General features: G+C 33.6%; 2 protein-coding genes across 8 annotated transcripts in view; both read right to left on the bottom strand.

Annotated features, from left to right (window-relative positions):
- The window catches only part of LOC143064909 (stimulated by retinoic acid gene 6 protein-like), a 64,284-nt gene extending 51,318 nt beyond the window's left edge, over positions 1–12,966 (bottom strand). For both annotated transcript variants that reach the window (XM_076238113.1, XM_076238114.1), the window contains exons 1-4: positions 12,662–12,966; positions 8,778–8,850; positions 6,367–6,434; positions 4,262–4,404 (exon numbers count right to left, since the gene is read on the bottom strand). In XM_076238113.1, the coding sequence (XP_076094228.1) occupies positions 4,262–4,404; positions 6,367–6,434; positions 8,778–8,850; positions 12,662–12,663 (286 nt within the window). In that variant the 5' untranslated portion in view covers positions 12,664–12,966. The remainder of the gene's footprint in view (positions 1–4,261; positions 4,405–6,366; positions 6,435–8,777; positions 8,851–12,661) is intronic.
- Positions 12,967–13,102: 136 nt separating this feature from the next.
- The window catches only part of LOC143064911 (uncharacterized), an 89,215-nt gene continuing 83,090 nt past the window's right edge, over positions 13,103–19,227 (bottom strand). For all 6 annotated transcript variants that reach the window (XM_076238121.1, XM_076238118.1, XM_076238123.1 and 3 more), the window contains 2 exons: positions 19,071–19,226; positions 13,103–16,570 (listed from right to left, as the gene is read on the bottom strand). In XM_076238121.1, the coding sequence (XP_076094236.1) occupies positions 16,527–16,570; positions 19,071–19,226 (200 nt within the window). In that variant the 3' untranslated portion in view covers positions 13,103–16,526. The remainder of the gene's footprint in view (positions 16,571–19,070; position 19,227) is intronic.

Raw genomic sequence — 19,227 nt, 5'->3', positions numbered from 1 at the left:
GAATGGATTAAGAGAAGGCATGTTGGTGTAAAAAGGATTGAAATGTTACATCGGCGAAGATTATTTCTTTTGCATGTGTATGGAACTAAATGATAAATAAATACGTGTGAGAAATGTCGTAGTTTATAAGGAACAATACAAATGTACTGTTTTCGATTTTAATTGGATGATTAGTTATCTTTTAATTTCATACCGTAAGAATATAGCTTTACATAACATTGTTGAGCGGTCCGCCAAAGTGATCTATGGTAGTATGCATGCGTATTTATAAGGAAATACAAAATCATCACATGTTTGATAAACTGATAAACGAAATATCAAGAATTTAAGGATGACTAAATGCATGTACAAGAAGGAACTCACCTTTTTATCAATACATTTAATGAATAAATAAAAATAATATATCGCCGGAGTTTATAAAGTACATTTCATTCCACTGTGCCATGGTTTGCCATCTCCATTTTTTCTAAACAAATCATGGTTGGTAAGGTTACATGTTCTGAATTTACTTAGAAATTCGGGATTTTTTTTTTCAAAATCAAGTAAAATGAATTAGAAAAAAAATCACACTATCCCATGTCAAATACCTAAAACTTGCAAAAGAATATGAATAGCGAACATGAAAGTTTATAACACAGACCCATTTACTAAAACATATCGAGCAATATCTTAAGTATGTAATTTGGTTATTTGTGTAATTAAGTACGGTTTCATTTCAAGTACAACGTTAATTCATCGAGTCCATTGAGTATATTTGAAGAAAAGGCAAGATGAGCAACTCGGCAAAAAAGGCAGGGTGACGATTTATGTAAAAAAAAATCAAGATAAACTAGTAAAAAAGGCAAGACTGAATAGACTGAAATGTTAAAAGACGGGATGCAGATTACAACTTAAAAAATGCAGGACAAAATGTTTCTTCAAGTTCCCCCCTAAATTTAAAATAAAATGATAGCTCCCTTACGGACGACATCAAAAGATTAAGTTAAGAGGGGGTTGAGGGTCAGTGAAAAAACTATGTGAATATAGTTTTTTTTTTATCCTACATTGAACTTTTGATGTCGTCCTTTAATCCAGAGAGGAGACAATTGAATTAAATATTTGATGGGGAAAAAGTTCAGATTCTTAAAGTTTGAAATTTTTCTATTGCTTAAAATTATAAAATCAATGAATTTTACACGCACATATATAAAAACTTGAACCGAAATTGGATAATCATGAACACAATCATGTTCGTGAATACGACGATGAAAGCTTTTAACGACCTTGACCAGCTACGTGAACATTGATCAGTCCATTTAACGTTATAGTACGTGTGTTCTATTTTCGCAGGTGTGAGGTCGAAGGTTTGAATTGACCAATGAAAACGATCGTTCCTTAAAGAGTTAATCTAAAAAAGTTTGTTTGACTGATAATGTCGCACGACCTTTCGCTAAGCTTGGTCGCATGAACCTGTATCATTTGATTAGGGACTTTCCGTTTTGAATTTTCCTGAGTTCAGTATTTTTGTGATTTTACTTCTTACTCAGAAATTTATTATTAACAAGCATTGAAGGCCGTACGGTGACCTATAGTTGTTACTGTCTGTGACTTTTTGGTCTTTTGTGGATAGTTGTCTCATTGGCAATCATACCGCATCTTCTTTTTTTATATATTGTGCAATATTGTGAGAAAATATACTAATTAAGATGAAGTTAAAGCCAAATTAAGCTTATATGGTAATTAAATTGAAAATGGAAATGGGGAATGTGTCAAAGAGACAACAACCAGACAATAGAAAAGACAACAGCAGAAAATCACCAACAGGTCTTCAATGTAGCGAGAAATTCACGCTCTCGGAGGCGTCCTTCAGCTGGCCCCTTAACACATATATACTAGTTCAGTGATAATGAACGCCATACTAAACTCCAAATTGTACACAAGAAACTAAAATAAGAATAATACAAGACTAACAAAGACCAGAGGCTCCTGACTTGGGACAGGCGCAAAAATGCGTCGGAGTTGAACATGTTTATGAGATCTCAAACCTCCCCCTATACCTCTAGCCAATGTAGAAAAGTAAACGCATAACTATACGCACATTAAAATTCAGTCCAAGAGAAGTCCGAGTCTCATGTCAGAAGATGTAACCAAAGAAAATAAACAAAATGACAATTAAACTGTCAATTGTTCTTGAACAATTGAGAGGTCTTTCCTTTTTTAATGTAAAATACATGTTCCAACAGACGTAGAATGTATTGAAAAGGTCAAGGTCAACCTTAAAAAGCTCGAAAACACACTAAAAATCCTTTAAATAAGGTTAAAAACACTAAATTCGCTATCTGGGACATGACCTTGACCTTTGACATTTTGACCTTTGTCAAGGTCATTGGTCCCCAATGCCATTACTGAAGACCCCAAGGGTCTAGGACCTTTGGTTATATAGTAAAAGCTGATTTTGTCTTTTCAAAAACCTAAAACAGGGGTTATGCCCCTTATAGAAAGGTCAAATCTCTTTGGTCAAAATGTAACAAAGTTGCGCCATAATGACCCAAACATTTTCCACCATTTAAAACTTCTGTAAGTATAATGGTTTCTGAGATTATCCCATAACAAGGTGTTAGGTCAAAGGTCAAGGTCAACATACAAATTTGACCTTGAGGTATTTTTTAAAGATACATGAAATGATGATGATTGGTGAAGATCCTATGTGTCTACGACTTACGGTTTCTGAGTTTTGGTGGCCAACCGACACCGGTTAATTTTCATAGGGGCATAACCCTACCAATGAGTCGTTGAATCTTTTCGATCCAAATGTAACGAAGAACCGGGGTCTGGTCCTGAACAAATTTCACCCTTCATTTTTTTTCTACCTATTACGGTTACGGTGTTGGAACGATAACAAGGTTTTTGGGTTTCGGAGGGATTACTCCGAACCGACAAAATATTTCGACTCACAGGGTGAGTTCCAGATAGGTATTCATGACACCGATACAAAGTGTGAACATGAAAGCGACACGTCTTACGGTTACGGAGGGAAATTTTGTCAAAGTTTGGCGGAACAAGAAGAATAATAATCAGAAGAAATACAGTAAGGTCTTTCCCTTTAGTAAAAGGAAAGACCTTAATAATACATAAATAACAACAGACTACTCGCAGTTAACTGACATGCCAGCCCGATACTTAAATCAAACTGATTGAAAGATTATGATTTCATCATATGAATATCAGGCACGTTCTTCCCGTTAGGGGTTTAGTATCATACCATCATAACATATATCAGAAGAACATAACCCGTGTCATGCCAACAACTGGTTTTTGAATAAATGTGTTTAGTTCCGATGCAAAGACCCTATAAGTGAATCAATATTAACGCCAAAATATGTAATCTTTAATGACCTGACAACAGTATCGTAACTATATCCTTCTTAATAAGTTAAGAATACGAAAAGCCTAGGATCGTCTCATGTGCTCCGAAAGGGTAAGAAAATCGTGCTCAACATGAAGCACCCGCTGTGCTGCTGATGTAAGTTTAGACTCGGTTAAAAGTCTCGTTCAGTAGTATACATTCAGGGAAATGAGGAGGGGTTTTTCGTTATGACAATTGAACATATCCGTCGTCATCTATGAAACTAATAATCCATTACGGTCAACCAACTTGTCGAGCGAATAAATTCAATGTCACAGCTTTGAACTTTTGGTTTTATTGCTTTTATCAAGGAAATCATGATTTGAAATAGAACTCTGGAATATCGGTAATTTTGGAGATCATGCTGGAACATGATTGCTGGATGTCTCATGATAGGAAATGCAAGCTCCGGAATATTGTATCAACATGAAGATGTCTGAATGTTACTATGAAATAGAAATGGAAAATTACTATTGGAAAGCTAAATATATCTCTTGTCTTAAGGTTTTGTTCTCACCGACCCTAATTGTCGATTTACGACATGAAAGTAATCATGTCAGTTTCATCAATCTTATATTAGATACCATGAATATTTACTATTTGCATTAACAAGATCGGAATACTCAAGATAATGCAGAGGTCTGAGTTGTTTTCTCTGATTTGTTAATGTAATTTCTAGTAGTTCTTATTTTAATTATCAGAAGTTCGTTATGCTTCTAGCATTTATACATTAAGAAGACCTATATGTATTTGATGCCTCATAAGGCAAGCATTGTTCCTTAAATGAGAACAAACAATAAAAAAATAAAGTGCCATAAGATATAATATGCAATTTAAGAATGGTCAGAGCAGTGAAATGGGTGATCCGTTTATTACCTCTTATCCATGGCAATATATCACTTGATACTGATTTCAACTCCTCGGGATCTAAAATGAGCTCTAATACTGCAAATGATGTGCATCCAAATGCTGCCGCATATATATAAACAAAAGTGTCATCGACGAGTAAATCTACAGGTCTGAAAAAAAATATTGCAAATGATTTTGTCATTAGATTTGACTCATCAGATCAAAACACAAAACCCTCACAGTCTAAATCTTGATCAGTACACAGCCAAAAGGTTTATTCAAAGATGTTATTAGATTCTCAACTAGGTCCATGTGCTTCCTCAAAAATGGACACCCTCTATTTTTGTGGACAAGGATAGAATTAAAGACAAAAATCGGTGTTTTTATTAGTCTTGTCGACTGTTAATTTTTTTCTTCTCTATCTTCTTTTTTTTATGTGTAAAAACAGAAATAAGGTAATACAAAATTCGTCATATAAGGGCAATCACTCCGATAAATAGTTTAATAATCATGATCTAGGCAAAGTTTGAGTTACTGCAAGCTTTTGAGTTTGGTTTTTGCTGATTGTCTTTGCTATATTAAATGGTTATCTATCTGTCATAGTCTTTAATAAGATAATAGTCAAAACGTAAAAAGTTGATAAATATTGTCATTTAAAAGCATTATCACTCTTTAATCAAGAGGACCGAAGATTTTTCGCCCAGTTGACTGATATGAAAATCTTGTATGGCTGATAATTTTTTCTGTATAAAGTGTCTATCTATTATAGTTTTCACGATAAAGACTAGAAAATTGGAATAGTGTCATTAAAGAGCAATAACTCAAATAAAGGGGTGAGTACCGTAGGACGATTTTTCGCCATATTAACTTCAAAGTAGTTTTTCTTATCATACTTGCTTATATAAGTGTCTATCTATCGATTACAAATTTTTAAGATGTAAGGCAAAAACAAGAAATGGTAAAAACCGTAAATAAGTACCCTCACCAAATAGTCCAAAACACCTCTAGTTTACATATAGATATGCCATTGATATGCCCCCAAAAATATGCCCTGTAGAAAACATTAAGGCAGGGGTAATCCGTAACAAATATGTAATTCAGATCTCAGACAGGGTATATAATGTGGATTCCCGGCTTAGGGTTTATATCCCCTTTCCATCAGCTAAGGACGTATAAACTCTAAACCGGGAACGTTACAGTATATTCCCTGTCGGATACCTGATTAACATATATTACGGATTACCCATGCCTTAAAGCTTCTTTTTTTTTACAGTGCATCTATTCTTTTATTAAATGATAAGAGCAAATAAACCCTAATACGGATACATCAGCATTTGCATTACTGTTAATGTTGTCCTGTCGATATAAATCAGGAGTTAATATTGCTTTTCGAACAGGGCCAATACAGGGGACACTACGGAACATTGTTGATGTTTGTTTCAAGTGATTTACATAACCTTTTTTGCGTACTGTACAGCAAGATTCATATCTAAACTTGTCTTTATAATTCTGGGTTTGTGTTGACTCCCCCCTCCCATTTTCCGAAGAAGCTATTTAATCGTTATCAGCTTTAGGCCAAATACACAAATTGATACGCATCAACAGTCATCTAAAATGAGTTGATTTTCTATTAATGCTTATATAATACTGTTTTTAAATTATAACGATTAAAGTCATTATCATTGAATACAAACAACATTAGTAATATACAGTTATTTAATATGTAACTATGCAATAGATCAAAATATATTTCAAGAGGTATGAAGATCAGCTCATTGTTCTCTTACCCGAAGCCAACGGCTGATGGCAATATAACAATGAGCTGATCTTCATACCGAGGGAAATATATTTTGATCTATTGCACTGTTACACATTCAATAACTGTTTTATTACCTAATGCATACAGTTTGATTGGACAACATCAATACCTTTCAACTAATCAGATTTCAGAATAAGAGGTCATAACAGTTCAGTGCAATAGACTGCACACAGGTGCAATAAAACGATAATTTCCAGTTCAATAGACCATGGAACAAAACATGGCAGAAAAATAGCTAATAATATAGACATATTAATAAAACAGTAAAATACTCTTTATTAGGCAATAATGCATACTATTAAAGGGTACATACATGACAAACTTTGGTCGCCAACGCTTACCATCAAAATTGAAACAGCAGAGAATTAGTACAAAACCTGCCTGAAATAAAATACATTTGTCTTTAATTGTCTTGATTCAACTAAATCAAATTTGCACTATTTCTTAGGGCTATTCCAGAAAAAAATGTAGGGGGGGGGGGGGGGGGTTGGAAGGCACATTATATTAATAATACATGGGTAATGGGTATCAGAGCAACTTTTCTCACTATAATATACTATAAGTCTCAATTACAATTGTCTGGGTGGCGATGGCTGACAAAAAGTGCCTCCCCCCCATACATTTTTTTTTCTGGAATAGCCCTTAATGGATTTTGTAATGTAGTCTAATCATTAATCAATCGTTCCCATCTATTTTCGAGTAGGATATCCAATATTTTCAGCATTACATCAAATGCCATAAATTGTTTACGAGAGGAAACATAAATAATAACTTACCATATACTAGTATGTTTTTATCATAATTCATTATCCGTCTAGTCATATTTAATAAAATGTGCCTTATATCGTGATTTCTTAAATACAAGGTGGTTTCATACAGGGAAACGCATTAAATTCTTAATTGGAGAGTTAATAATTTTGAAAGATTTAATTGACTTTATAGTTACATTTAATTTGTATTAATGCATCACCGGTAAATGACATTGTGAATTGTTTAATGCCATCACCTGATTATCCCCTATGCATCCATATGTGGTCAGAAGAATACATATGGAGGTTCATGACGTCATGTTCTCTATTTATGGTGATGTAAAAAACACTTAATTTTTAGTAAATGTCCAAATGTCGATCCCATTTATCTCTTAAAGTAGCACATGAAGGTATATTTGTTTGCACATATTTGAATTGACTAGATGAAAAAAGTAAAATCTCAAAAATACTGAACTCCGAGGAAAATTCCAAACGGAAAGTCGCTAAGCAAATGGCAAAATCAAATGACAAAACACACCACACGAATAGACAGCAACTGTCATATTTCTGACTTGGTACATACATTTTCAAAAGTAGAAAATGGTGGATTGAACCTGGTTCTATAGTGCTAAACCTCTCATTTGAATGACAGTCGAATCAACTCCATTATATTTACATTTAAATAAGGATTGACGTTCATTTTAAAATCTTCTGGCTTAAGTTTGATAAATTTGTTTGATAATGAATTCCATAAGCTTTATGCAAATCAACACTGATTTGCAAGCGTTTTTGTTCGATTTCCTCATCAAATAAGTTTTTTTTTACCAGGCTCCAATATAAGAAAAAATATGAGTTCAACATGAAAAGTCAATAAATCATCAGATTAAACGATCAATCGGCGAAGCTTTCACATTAAGGTCTAATACGTGCGTAGTGCCAATGTGTGTAGTCGAAATTCAGGTTTTGAATAGTATACTTATGGTCGTTTTAGCGTTTTTATTATACTTCCATACGGTTATTGGACCTCTACCCTCACTGTTCTACAAATTTAAGACAGTGCATAAATAATCATGCTTATTGGGTCAAAGAATAATAAGTATAGTTTGTGTAGATAACAATGAATATGTGTCATTTTTCACAGCAGCTTTCAACTTCTTCATCAAAGTTTCACAAATGACAAAAGATATGTTCCAATTGCCGTAACTATAACCCCATCCCCTTCTGATAAGACTTATCACAGGGTGTGTACTAACAGTAGCAACACGACGAGTGCCACATGTGGAGTAGAATCTGATTACTCTTCCGGATCACCTCAGATCACACCCTGTATTTCGTGTTGCTCAGTCTTTAGTTTTCTATGTTGTGTTTCGTGTAAAATTGTTGTCTGTTTGTCATTTTCTGTTTTAACCATGAAACTGACCATTAGTTTTCGACTGATGAGTCTGAATGTGTCTTTTGTATTATTTGCTAATTTGTGACAGAAAACGCGTCTTATTCTACTTGGGCTTATTCAAATGCAAGAAAGCGTGAAATTATCCAAGTTGATAACTTGAATTTCTTATAAGTGTTTTTATGGAGGGTTGTTCTTAAAAGAAATTCCTAATCCAAGGACCTATCTTAAAACGTTTTACATATACATCAAATCTAGGTTAATCAGTACCGAATATCTGTGTCACAGAATATCACAGACAGTTCAACTTGACAAAGCCATTCAACTCACCACATTTCTTCTGTTAGGACGGCTTTTCGAACGCAACTCATCCTCAAATTTAACCTCACAACACAACGGATACCATTAGAGGAGATGGAGCTAATGCCGTTCCTGTGGTTCATAGGAGCCTGGTTATATTAATTTTTGTGGGGTTCAAATGGGCTTAATTTTAGTCCTCAGTGATAGTTTTTCTTAGTTAGATTTGCGCTTTTTTCACTTTTTATTCCCTCTTTCATTATTTTTTACATCTTAGAAAATAATTACCGCCAATCCGTAGGCCCCATAATCCAGACGGTTAACTACAGTATCAATACTGTCTGTTGTACTGTTATAATTCCTAAAAGATAGATAAACGAAATATGAGACTGTTCATCATATCGCAGCGCTACTCCAAAAAATGTTTCAACGTAAGACATTGAAATTCGATACAATGTTTTTCGTAATGACTAGTTAAACACAGGCAATTATGAAATTTGTCTTGTTTTTACACCTGAAAAGTCCTCTGTGACACGGAAACCATGTTATTGTTATTGTTTTTATCTGTTGTTTTTTTCTATTATCTGATTCATTATTTTCATGGAATCGTCTTGTGTAATCGAGTACAACTTGTATCACACTACCTGCTGTTTACCTACGGAAAACAAATATCAAATATAGATTGTATTGGTAGTAGAATGTCATAAATCAAACTTTCATGTTACTTATAATGTCAGAACACATAGGTCCATATTATATCGAATCATAAAATTCATTATAGAACATTGATAAACGAAGTCCTATATTTTGACATTAAATATGAATTTTAAAATGACCATTACGTATAATCGACAGAAAAAATACTTCATTTAGTTATTGTTGATTGACAACCTTGGCAACTAACTTTCGGGTTTGTGTTTCAAAACCTTAAAAAACATAAATAGACGATAATCTTGAATGTAAAGGTGAGTATAATAAGCGGGCTGATAGTGCAGTGCTTATGTTTTTATACTATGCATTCCTTCCCATGAGTTAATTAAACTTTGTTAAAGCTTTGGTTATGTAAACGTTGGTTATGTATTTCCTTCCAAGTTTGTTAACTTTTCTTGCATTACGATTTTCCCTTAAAATTTACACAGTGCGGTTGCGGAATTTCTAATTAGAAATATCGTGCTAATGTCAATGTCTATGGAAAACCTGCTTGCGAATTAATGTACTGGAAGAAAATATTTCATTAGTGGAACATTTCCTGAAGATTTTGTAAGATCTCAAGAAAATCTATATACCCGTGTTGTTCAATATAATAACAAGGGGTGGAAGATACCAAAGGGACACTAGTCAAACTTATAAAGATACCAAAGGGACACTAGTCAAACTTATAAAGATACCAAAGGGACACTAGTCAAACTTATAAGTGGAAGATACCAAAGGGACGCTAGTCAAATTTATAAAGATACCAAAGGGACACTAGTCAAACTTATAAAGATACCAAAGGGACTCTAGTCAAACTTATAGAGATACCAAAGGGACACTAGTCAAACTTATAAGTGGAAGATACCAAAGGGACACTAGTCAAACTTATAAGTGGAGGATACCAAAGGGACACTAGTCAAACTTATAAGTGGAAGATACCAAAGGGACACTAGTCAAACATATAAGGGGAAGATACCAAAGGGACAAAAGTCAAACTTGTAAGTAGAAGATACCAAAGGGACGCTAGTCAAACTTATAACGATACTAAAGGGACACTAGTCAAACTTATAAAGATACCAAAGGGACACTAATCAAACTTATAAAAATACCAAAGGGACACTAGTCAAACTTATAAGTGGAAGATACCAAAGGGACACTAGTCAAACTTATAAGTGGAAGATACCAAAGAGACACTAGTCAAACTTATAAGTAAAAGATACCAAAGGGACACTAGTCAAACTTATAAGTGGAAGATACCAAAGGGACACTAGTCAAACTTATAAGTGGGGGATACCAAAGGGACAATAGTCAAACTTATAAGTGGAAAATACCAAAGGGACACTAGTCAAACTTATAAGTGGAAGATACCAAAGGGACACTAGTCAAACTTATAAGTGGAAGATACCAAAGGGACACTAGTCAAACTTATAAGTGGAGGATACCAAAGGGACACTAGTCAAACTTATAAGTGGAAGATACCAAAGGGACGCTAGTCAAACTTATAAGTGGAAGATACCAAAGGGACGCTAGTCAAACTTATAAGTGGAAGATACCAAAGGGACGCTAGTCAAACTTATAAGTGGAAGATAGCAAAGGGACACTTGTCAAACTTATAAGTGGAAGATACCAAAGGGACACTAGTCAAACTTATAAAGATACCAAAGGGACACTAGTCAAACTTATAAGTGGAAGATACCAAAGGGACACTAGTCAAACTTATAAGTGGAAGATACCAAAGGGACACTAGTCAAACTTATAAGTTGAAGATACCAAAGGGACACTAGTCAAACTTGTAAGTGGAATATACCAAAGGGACACTAGTCAAAGTTATAAGTGGAAGATACCAAAGGGACACTAGTCAAACTTATAAGTGGAAGATACCAAAGGGACACTAGTCAAACTTATAAGTGGAAGATATCAAAGGGACACTAGTCAAACTTATAAGTGCAGGATACCAAAGGGACACTAGTCAAACTTATAAGTGGAAGATATCAAAGGGACACTAGTCAAACTTATAAGTGCAGGATACCAAAGGGACACTAGTCAAACTTGTAAGTGGAATATACCAAAGGGACACTAGTCAAAGTTATAAGTGGAAGATACCAAAGGGACACTAGTCAAAGTTATAAGTGGAAGATACCAAAGGGACACTAGTCAAACTTATAAGTGGAAGATACCAAAGGGACACTAGTCAAAGTTATAAGTGGAAGATACCAAAGGGACACTAGTCAAACTTATAAGTGGAAGATATCAAAGGGACACTAGTCAAACTTATAAGTGGAGAATACCAAAGGGACACTAGTCAAACTTGTAAGTGGAATATACCAAAGGGACACTAGTCAAAGTTATAAGTGGCAGATACCAAAGGGACACTAGTCAAACTTATAATTGGAAGATACAAACTTAAGAGTGGAGGATACAAAAGGGACATTTGTAAAACTTATAATTGGAAAACGAACTGACAATGCCATGGCTAAGATACCAAGACAGACCAAAAGACAGACAACAGTCTACAAAACACAACATAGAAAACAAACGACAGAGCAAAACGAATCCCCAAAAGAACAGGAGTGGTTCAGGTGCTCCAGAATGGGATGGAGATCCTGCTCTATATAGGGCACCCGTCGTATTGCATCTGTAAATACACATCCGCTAATAAGTCTAATTCAGTAGATCACTATGAGTTTGACTGTCCTTCTGGTATCTTTCGCCCCTCTTTTAAAGGAAAAAAACGAAATAGTTGTTTCGACAATTGGAATATATCTGTTGTCATCTATGAAAAAATCTGCCATAATTGAAAACCAGCGCATTATGGCGTCCGTTAAATGTTTTGAAGAGATGCCTCCAACTTCACCCCTTTAAAGTCTTGGTCTAATAGTTTCCATGTAAACAATAACCTTCTTTCGTAGATATCATGATAGTACGAATGCACGCTCTGGAATATCGTATTAACTAGGAGATATTTACTATTGAGGTGCTGCTGAAATGTTATTATGTAGAAATAGAAGTTTTACAATTGGGTAGCGGAAATGCTCTAATTTGTTTTGTTCTCAACCAATCATCAATGTCAATTTCAATTTCAAAAATTAGATATGAGGCAGAGTTAAGTTGTTAATTTCAGAGTCGTTTGGTCTGGAGAATTGGAATCATACCACGTTTTCTTATGTTTATCTTAAATTGGATTTCAATAAACTCATCTGAGAAACCAGGATTAAAGTGTTCACCAAACGCGCATCAATAAAGTTAAAAAGCAACATAAAGAACGGAGTCGAAAAGCATCTAGGACATGAAATGCCGAAAGGTTTGAAAAAATACAGCAAGGGGATATTTCGATGGGGTTGATGCTTTCTATATAGTCATCACATTTAAAGTTATCTAATTAACTACTCTGTATTCAAACATTATTCATGATTTGGTTTAATTCAAAGTATCAAATGTCTTTAAGCAAATAAATCAATAAATTTAAAATTCTCACTTACATTTTTTTCTAATCAGATACGATGAATTTTTTCTACAACTTTCATATGTTATTGTAGTCAGATATCGTACATTTGGACTATCATCTACATGTATTAGTTTATCAGTATTTGTTTTATGATATACCGTGATTATTTTTGTGTCAGTCGTCTAATGTGTACGTTATTGTTAAAAGCAGTTTAGAAATTTTAATTAAATAGAGGCATTAATTATAGATATATCCTTTTGTTTGTAACTTGTACATTGTTACTACATTTTATGTTGGGTCTTTTTCTATTCTAAAGAGGCTGTCATGTGTTTGAAAGTTTTCCAAGTATTTTATTACGTACTCGCTTTAAGATACCCGGTTCGTCCATTTTTGCAAATAGAATCTATAGGGCCAGTGCTGTTTTGAAATTCGACAAACCTGCAAATTGGTATTTCATTATTTATACACAACACAATTTAAGAATAATGTTTATTATTAAAGTATCAAAACATATTAATCTACACATAATATTAAAATAAAATGTAACATAACAGTTCATATCTTTCTACATTATAATATTAATGATTATAAATAATTAATTATGATTATGTTTTTAAGGTTTTTTTTATTTTACGTGAAGAATGTTTTCGTTTCCATGTCACCAAAATAAATTGTATATAAATTAATGAATGAATCTCTATTTCATCCATGAATATGAAGATTTTGCAGACAATAAGAAAACAATTTATTTACAACAATAAACAACATATCATACATTTTGAGATAAATAACCAATGAACATATTTAGATAAACACACACTACACAGATTTTGGTACACTAAACAAAAACACTATGTTTTTCAATCAATGTCTATTACAAATTCAAAATTAAACCTGTTTTCAAATAATACATGTCTAAATTTTTAAACATGGGGTAAACATGTTGCTATGTAAAACACAATTCTAGACCAAACTATAGGATTGAGATCGGATACTGTATCATTAAAAGATCCCAATAGTACTTCAATAAGGTTATCGTCGTCTAAATTGAAAATGTCCATGGACTTTTGAATGGGAAGTTCATCCACAATTTTATAGAGCATAACATTTTTTTCTGTTGATAGAACATGACACTCCATTATTAGATGCCTAACTATATCAACGTTTTTAACATAGAGTACATGTAGCTTCTTTATGGCTGCCAAACCTAAAGCCTAAAGTACTAACAGTTCGAATTTTGAATGGGTATATAAAACTGTCAACATTATTAATCTATTTTCACAGAGGGTTTAGGTGAATTTTGGAATACCGTATGAGTTCATTTCTATTTTTCTTTATTACTTTTCCAAAAACTGACGGACAATTTTCGACCACAGCACTTTTTCTGGTATGTAGTTCTCATTTACATAGGTTTGAAGGAATGAAAATATATCGGTTTTAGCAAGAGTTGTTAATATATACAGGTAGCTCTAATTATAAAGTTAGATGTTAATCATTTAAAATTGAATCCCCCACCCCACAACAAATGAGACCGTGAAAATGCGGGTCCCCTTTTGTTGTTTTCCTCGGGCAAAATAAAAAGGGTATACATATTATGTTGTAATATGAAATAATTTGTGAAAAACAAATGTGACATACATACATCAACAACAACCACTGAATTACATGCTACCTATTTGGTACGGACACATACAGAATGCAGCGGTTTTATACATGATTGTAAGCGCTCAACCCTCTCTTAAAGAACTAACTGTAATAATAAATTTCAGTTGGCTGAATTCAAAAGACCGATTAGCTGAAAGCTAAAACTAAGCCAAATACATCTGATAAATGAATCATATTCTCCAAAATGATAATTGATTTGCTGAAATTGTGGTTAAAAAATGGTTTTTGTTTTAAATCAATAAAATTTAAAACATAAAAAAAAAAAATACTACAAGTAAAAAATATCATTACGAGGGTAAACAAAATGGAAACAACACAATTAAATCATATAGCGTCCGAAGTGTACCTTAGTTCCAACCTGCACTAAGAACACCAGAAGTTAAAAATGAGAAGACAGGATGCATAAACCCTGTTACGTCAAAAGTCATACGACTTAACGATATATAAAAGCACGAACACAAATCAAGGTAAATAATAAGATACGCAACCCATTCACATAGAATATATAACGTTAGACCATCTTGTATTATTTGTGAAAAAAAACCCACTAAATAATCTTTATTAGGTCTTTGAACTTTCCGATGAACTTTTAAAGAAAATGAAAAAGACGTTATTTGACAAAACCCTGGCTTATTTTAATTGTTTGCATCGACATTGCTGACGACTTACAAAGTTTGAGTTTGTATTTTGTGCGATCTTGACTTTTTTTTCTTAATGATGAAATAATCTGAAACCTTTTACGTTGTGTAACTATAAAGGATTCTCTTCCAAATAAAGTAGCAACAATAACTCTGTTAAAAATGCATTGATAAAGTGCAAATACATGAACCAATGACTTAGTTAGTAAATAATCTCATCATATACACCAGGATTGAAGTTATGTATTTGCGTCAGACGCGCGTTTGGTCTACAAAAAGACTCATCACTGATGCTCGAATCCAAAAAAATATTAAAAAGTCCTAATGAAGCACGAAGTTGAGGAGCATTGAGGACCAAGTATTTCTAAAGTTTTTGCCAAATACAGCTCAAAGATTTCTTCTATTCTTATTTGAGAACAGGTTTTGCTCAAATGAATTTTATCTATCAATAATGAAACTGAACTTGAATATCGAATATCACCTGAGCATTAAGCTCTCCAAATCATATGTCTCTTAAACATTTTGAGAAATAAATCAAACCAGCTGTATTCCCCTTATTTTGTCAAATTACATAATTTATAGATATTTTATGGACCTAGCTTTATTAATCGTTATTATTAGATATCTTTATCGAATTTCGAAAACTAGGGATGACCAAACATGTTAATAAATTTATATTCTTTAAATTTGAATGTTCCTTTAAAATTTGTTCTGAAGCACGCGGCATTCATATAAACATAAACATGAAAAATATAACAAAAGTAAAAAACCGACAGGCTAAACTAAAGTCTAATTGGGTTTCATTGCCACTTCGCTTTTTGAATTTAACATTGTTTAATTTTCCTTCGTTTTTCAGTGGTAGGTACGCACCTGATAAAGTTTTTGTTTTGAAATAAAATTGAGAATGGAAATGGGGAATGTGTCAAAGAGACAACAACCCGACCATAGAACAGACAACAGAAGAAGGTCACCAATAGGTCTCCAATGCAGCGAGAAATTTCCGCACCCGGAGGCGTCCTCCAGCTGGCCCCTACACAAATATATTTACTAGTTCAGAGATAATGAACGCCATACTATCTCCAAATTATACACAAGAACCTAAAATTAAAAATAATACAAGGCCAACAAAGGCCAGAGGCTCCTGATTTAAGACAGGCGCACACATGCGACGGGGTTAAACATGTTTATGAAATCTCAACCCTCCCCCTATACCTCTAGCCAATGTAGAAAAGTAAACGCGTAACAATACGCACATTAAAATTCACTTCAAGAGAATTCCGAGTCTGATGTCAGACAATGTAACAAAAGAAATACTGTTTCGTGGTCATAGTTTATAATATGTAATGAAGTTATAGCATGCCCAATTTGATATTGAGTATGTTTGTATTCAGAAAGACAAATTTTATGTATGTACAACAGTTAAGATGATCATGCAAATTGCATTTTATTTCCTTGAATAAGACTAAAAGTATTATCTATTTACTGGCATCATTGTCTATTTACTAGCATCATTGTAGCATTGTGTTGTTTGGTGAATCAACAATCAACAGTTTAGAGTATAGCAGATGGAAAATATTTACATCTACGCCAACCCTATCAACCATTGGTACAGTTAGGTATGTTATGAGTTTCAGACTGATCTAAAACATAAAAAAAAGATATATAAATGATAAAATGAGTTATGTTAACGTCTTGTCTATTTCTTAATTCAATTGATCTTTGCAAATTGAGAAGAATTGAAAAGATCAGACCGAATAAATCTTTATCGAAAATGGTTTAAAAATAAATACGCAAGAATACTTTGGTAAAGTTTGATATGCTTAATTATGTAATAATGAAGAATTTATCTTTTTTTTTCTAAAGAAACAATCTTTTATAGACTTTAGTCAAAAACAATATCAAAATGATAAATAATCATTTTGTCCAACCCGTGCTAATCCACAAAACAAACTTAAAACTTAAAAAAAAAGGGTGAAACGCCCAGGATATAATCATAATGATAAAATAAGATATCGCATTACATTTATATTACTGTAACATTTGTATTATAAGTAACGTCACATGATGAATATAGGCTTTATCTAGGGTTTAAAAACATAAAATTTTATATTGTGGTAAGAAGTTGATGGACTATGGACCTTCTACATCAGCAATGTTTTGTTTATCGTTAATGTGATAACATTAAATTTGGTGAATTATATGTCATATTTCTAAACTGGTGACACCTTTTCGACAGACGTTCTCCAACTATCCGATAACTAGATCTTAAACAGGGCTACATTTTTGTTCTTCCCTCTTTCTATATATAGGTAAAATTGAGAAAGGAAATGGGGAATGTGTCAAAGCGACAACAACCCGACCATAGAACAGCCGAAGGTCACCAATGGGCCTTCAATGTAGCGAGAAATTCCCGCACCCGGAGGCGTCCTTCAGCTGGCCCCTTAAAAAATATGTATACTAGTTCAGTGATAATGGACGTCATACTAAACTCCGAATTATACACAAGAAACTTAAATTAAAAATCATACAAGACCAACAAAGGCCAGAGGCTCCTGACTTGGGACAGGCGCATAATTGCGGCGGGGATAAACATGTTTATGAGATCTAATATGCATTTTCGATGGAATGAACATATTGAATAAGATATATGATCAGTGGTACAAATAATGAGGTCGAGATCATGTTAATCTTGTCTGAAAGACACGTATACTCCCATGGAAGCCATGTATCAAATATAGTTATCCTATTAAACATAATAAAAAAAGGGACGAAAGATACAAGAGGGACAGTCAATAAATCGAAAATAAACTGACAACGCCTGGCTAAAAATGAAAGAAGACAAACAGACAAACAATAGAACACATGACACAACATAGAAAACTAAAGAATAAGCAACACGAACCCTACCATAACTAGGGGTGATATCAAGTGCTCCGGAAGGGTAAGCAGATCTTGCTCCACATGTGGCACCCGTCGTGTTGCTTATGTTATAACAAATCTGGTAAATAGTCTAATTCGGTATGTCATATTAATGAAAGGGAAGGGGATTGTGGTTACGACGTAAGGAACATATCCGATATCATAAGTTGGTACTTCTCATGAGAGTTTGTTTTCAAGCAGTCAATGAACCATATAATGGAGGACAATAATAATGGCCTCAATGTATGAAGCATCCAGGTATTATTCTATCTGAAATATAAAGCTTTTTAAAAATAGCATAGATTACCTTAGCCGTGTTTGGCACAACGTTTTTTGGAATTTTGGGTCCGCAATGCTCTTCAATGGCTTTCTAACTATTATGATCTTAGCATCACTGATGAGACTTTTGAAGACGAAACGCGCGTCTGGCGTATCGAATTATAAGCCTGGTACCTTTGATAACTATTAACACCACTGGGGCGATGCCGTTACTGGCGGACGTTTTGTCTACTAGTGTATCACCAGCCAAGTAGTCCGCAATATCAACTATGTGTTCATTCTTATAATATTACTGTTTGCAAAAGTATGAATTATTCGAAATACTAAGGATTTTTTTTATCCCAGGCATAGATTACCTGAGCAATATTTGACACAACTGTTGTGAATTTTGGGTGCTCAATGCTCTTCAACTTTATACCTGCTTAGCTTCCTAACTATTTTGATCTGAGCGTAACTGATGAGTCTTTTGTAGACGACATACTCGTCAGGCGTATCCAATCGAACGCCTGGTACCTTTGATAACTTTTAACACCACTGAATCGATGCCATTGCTGGTGGACGTTTCGTCCCCGAGTGTATCACCAGCCCAGTATTCAGCACTTTGGTGTTGACATGAATATCAACTGTTTGCAAAAGTATGAATTATTCGCAATACTAAGAATTTCTTATCCCAGACATAGATTACCTTAGCCGTATTTGGCACAACTTTTTGGAATTTTGGTTCCTCAATGCTCTTCAACTAGTACCTGTTTGGCTTTTTCACTATTTTGGACTGAAATCCCTTTGTCACGGTGAGACAAATTTGGACACAAATGTGCTAATATATCAGGAACATTAAATAACGTAAAGAATTTTAGCAAAGTTAAAAAAAAGATATGACCGCAAAATATTTATCTAATATATATGAAATATGTTTATTTGTCTAGTATAATTGTAACTTACGTTGTGGTATTTTACAGATGAAAGTGCTATTGTTTTGTGAAATATGACACTTTGCATCATAGTTTCTACTGCAAATTTTAGTTTGTAACATACTGGTACTCAATTGTTCTTCACAAATCCTGATTGGTATATGTTGACAATAATGACCGCTGAATCC

The sequence above is a fragment of the Mytilus galloprovincialis genome, chromosome 2 (assembly GCF_965363235.1).
Source record: "Mytilus galloprovincialis chromosome 2, xbMytGall1.hap1.1, whole genome shotgun sequence".
Lineage (NCBI taxonomy): Eukaryota > Metazoa > Mollusca > Bivalvia > Mytilida > Mytilidae > Mytilus > Mytilus galloprovincialis.
Note: the sequence above shows the minus strand (reverse complement) of the source record. Positions and strands in the feature narration are given on the sequence as shown.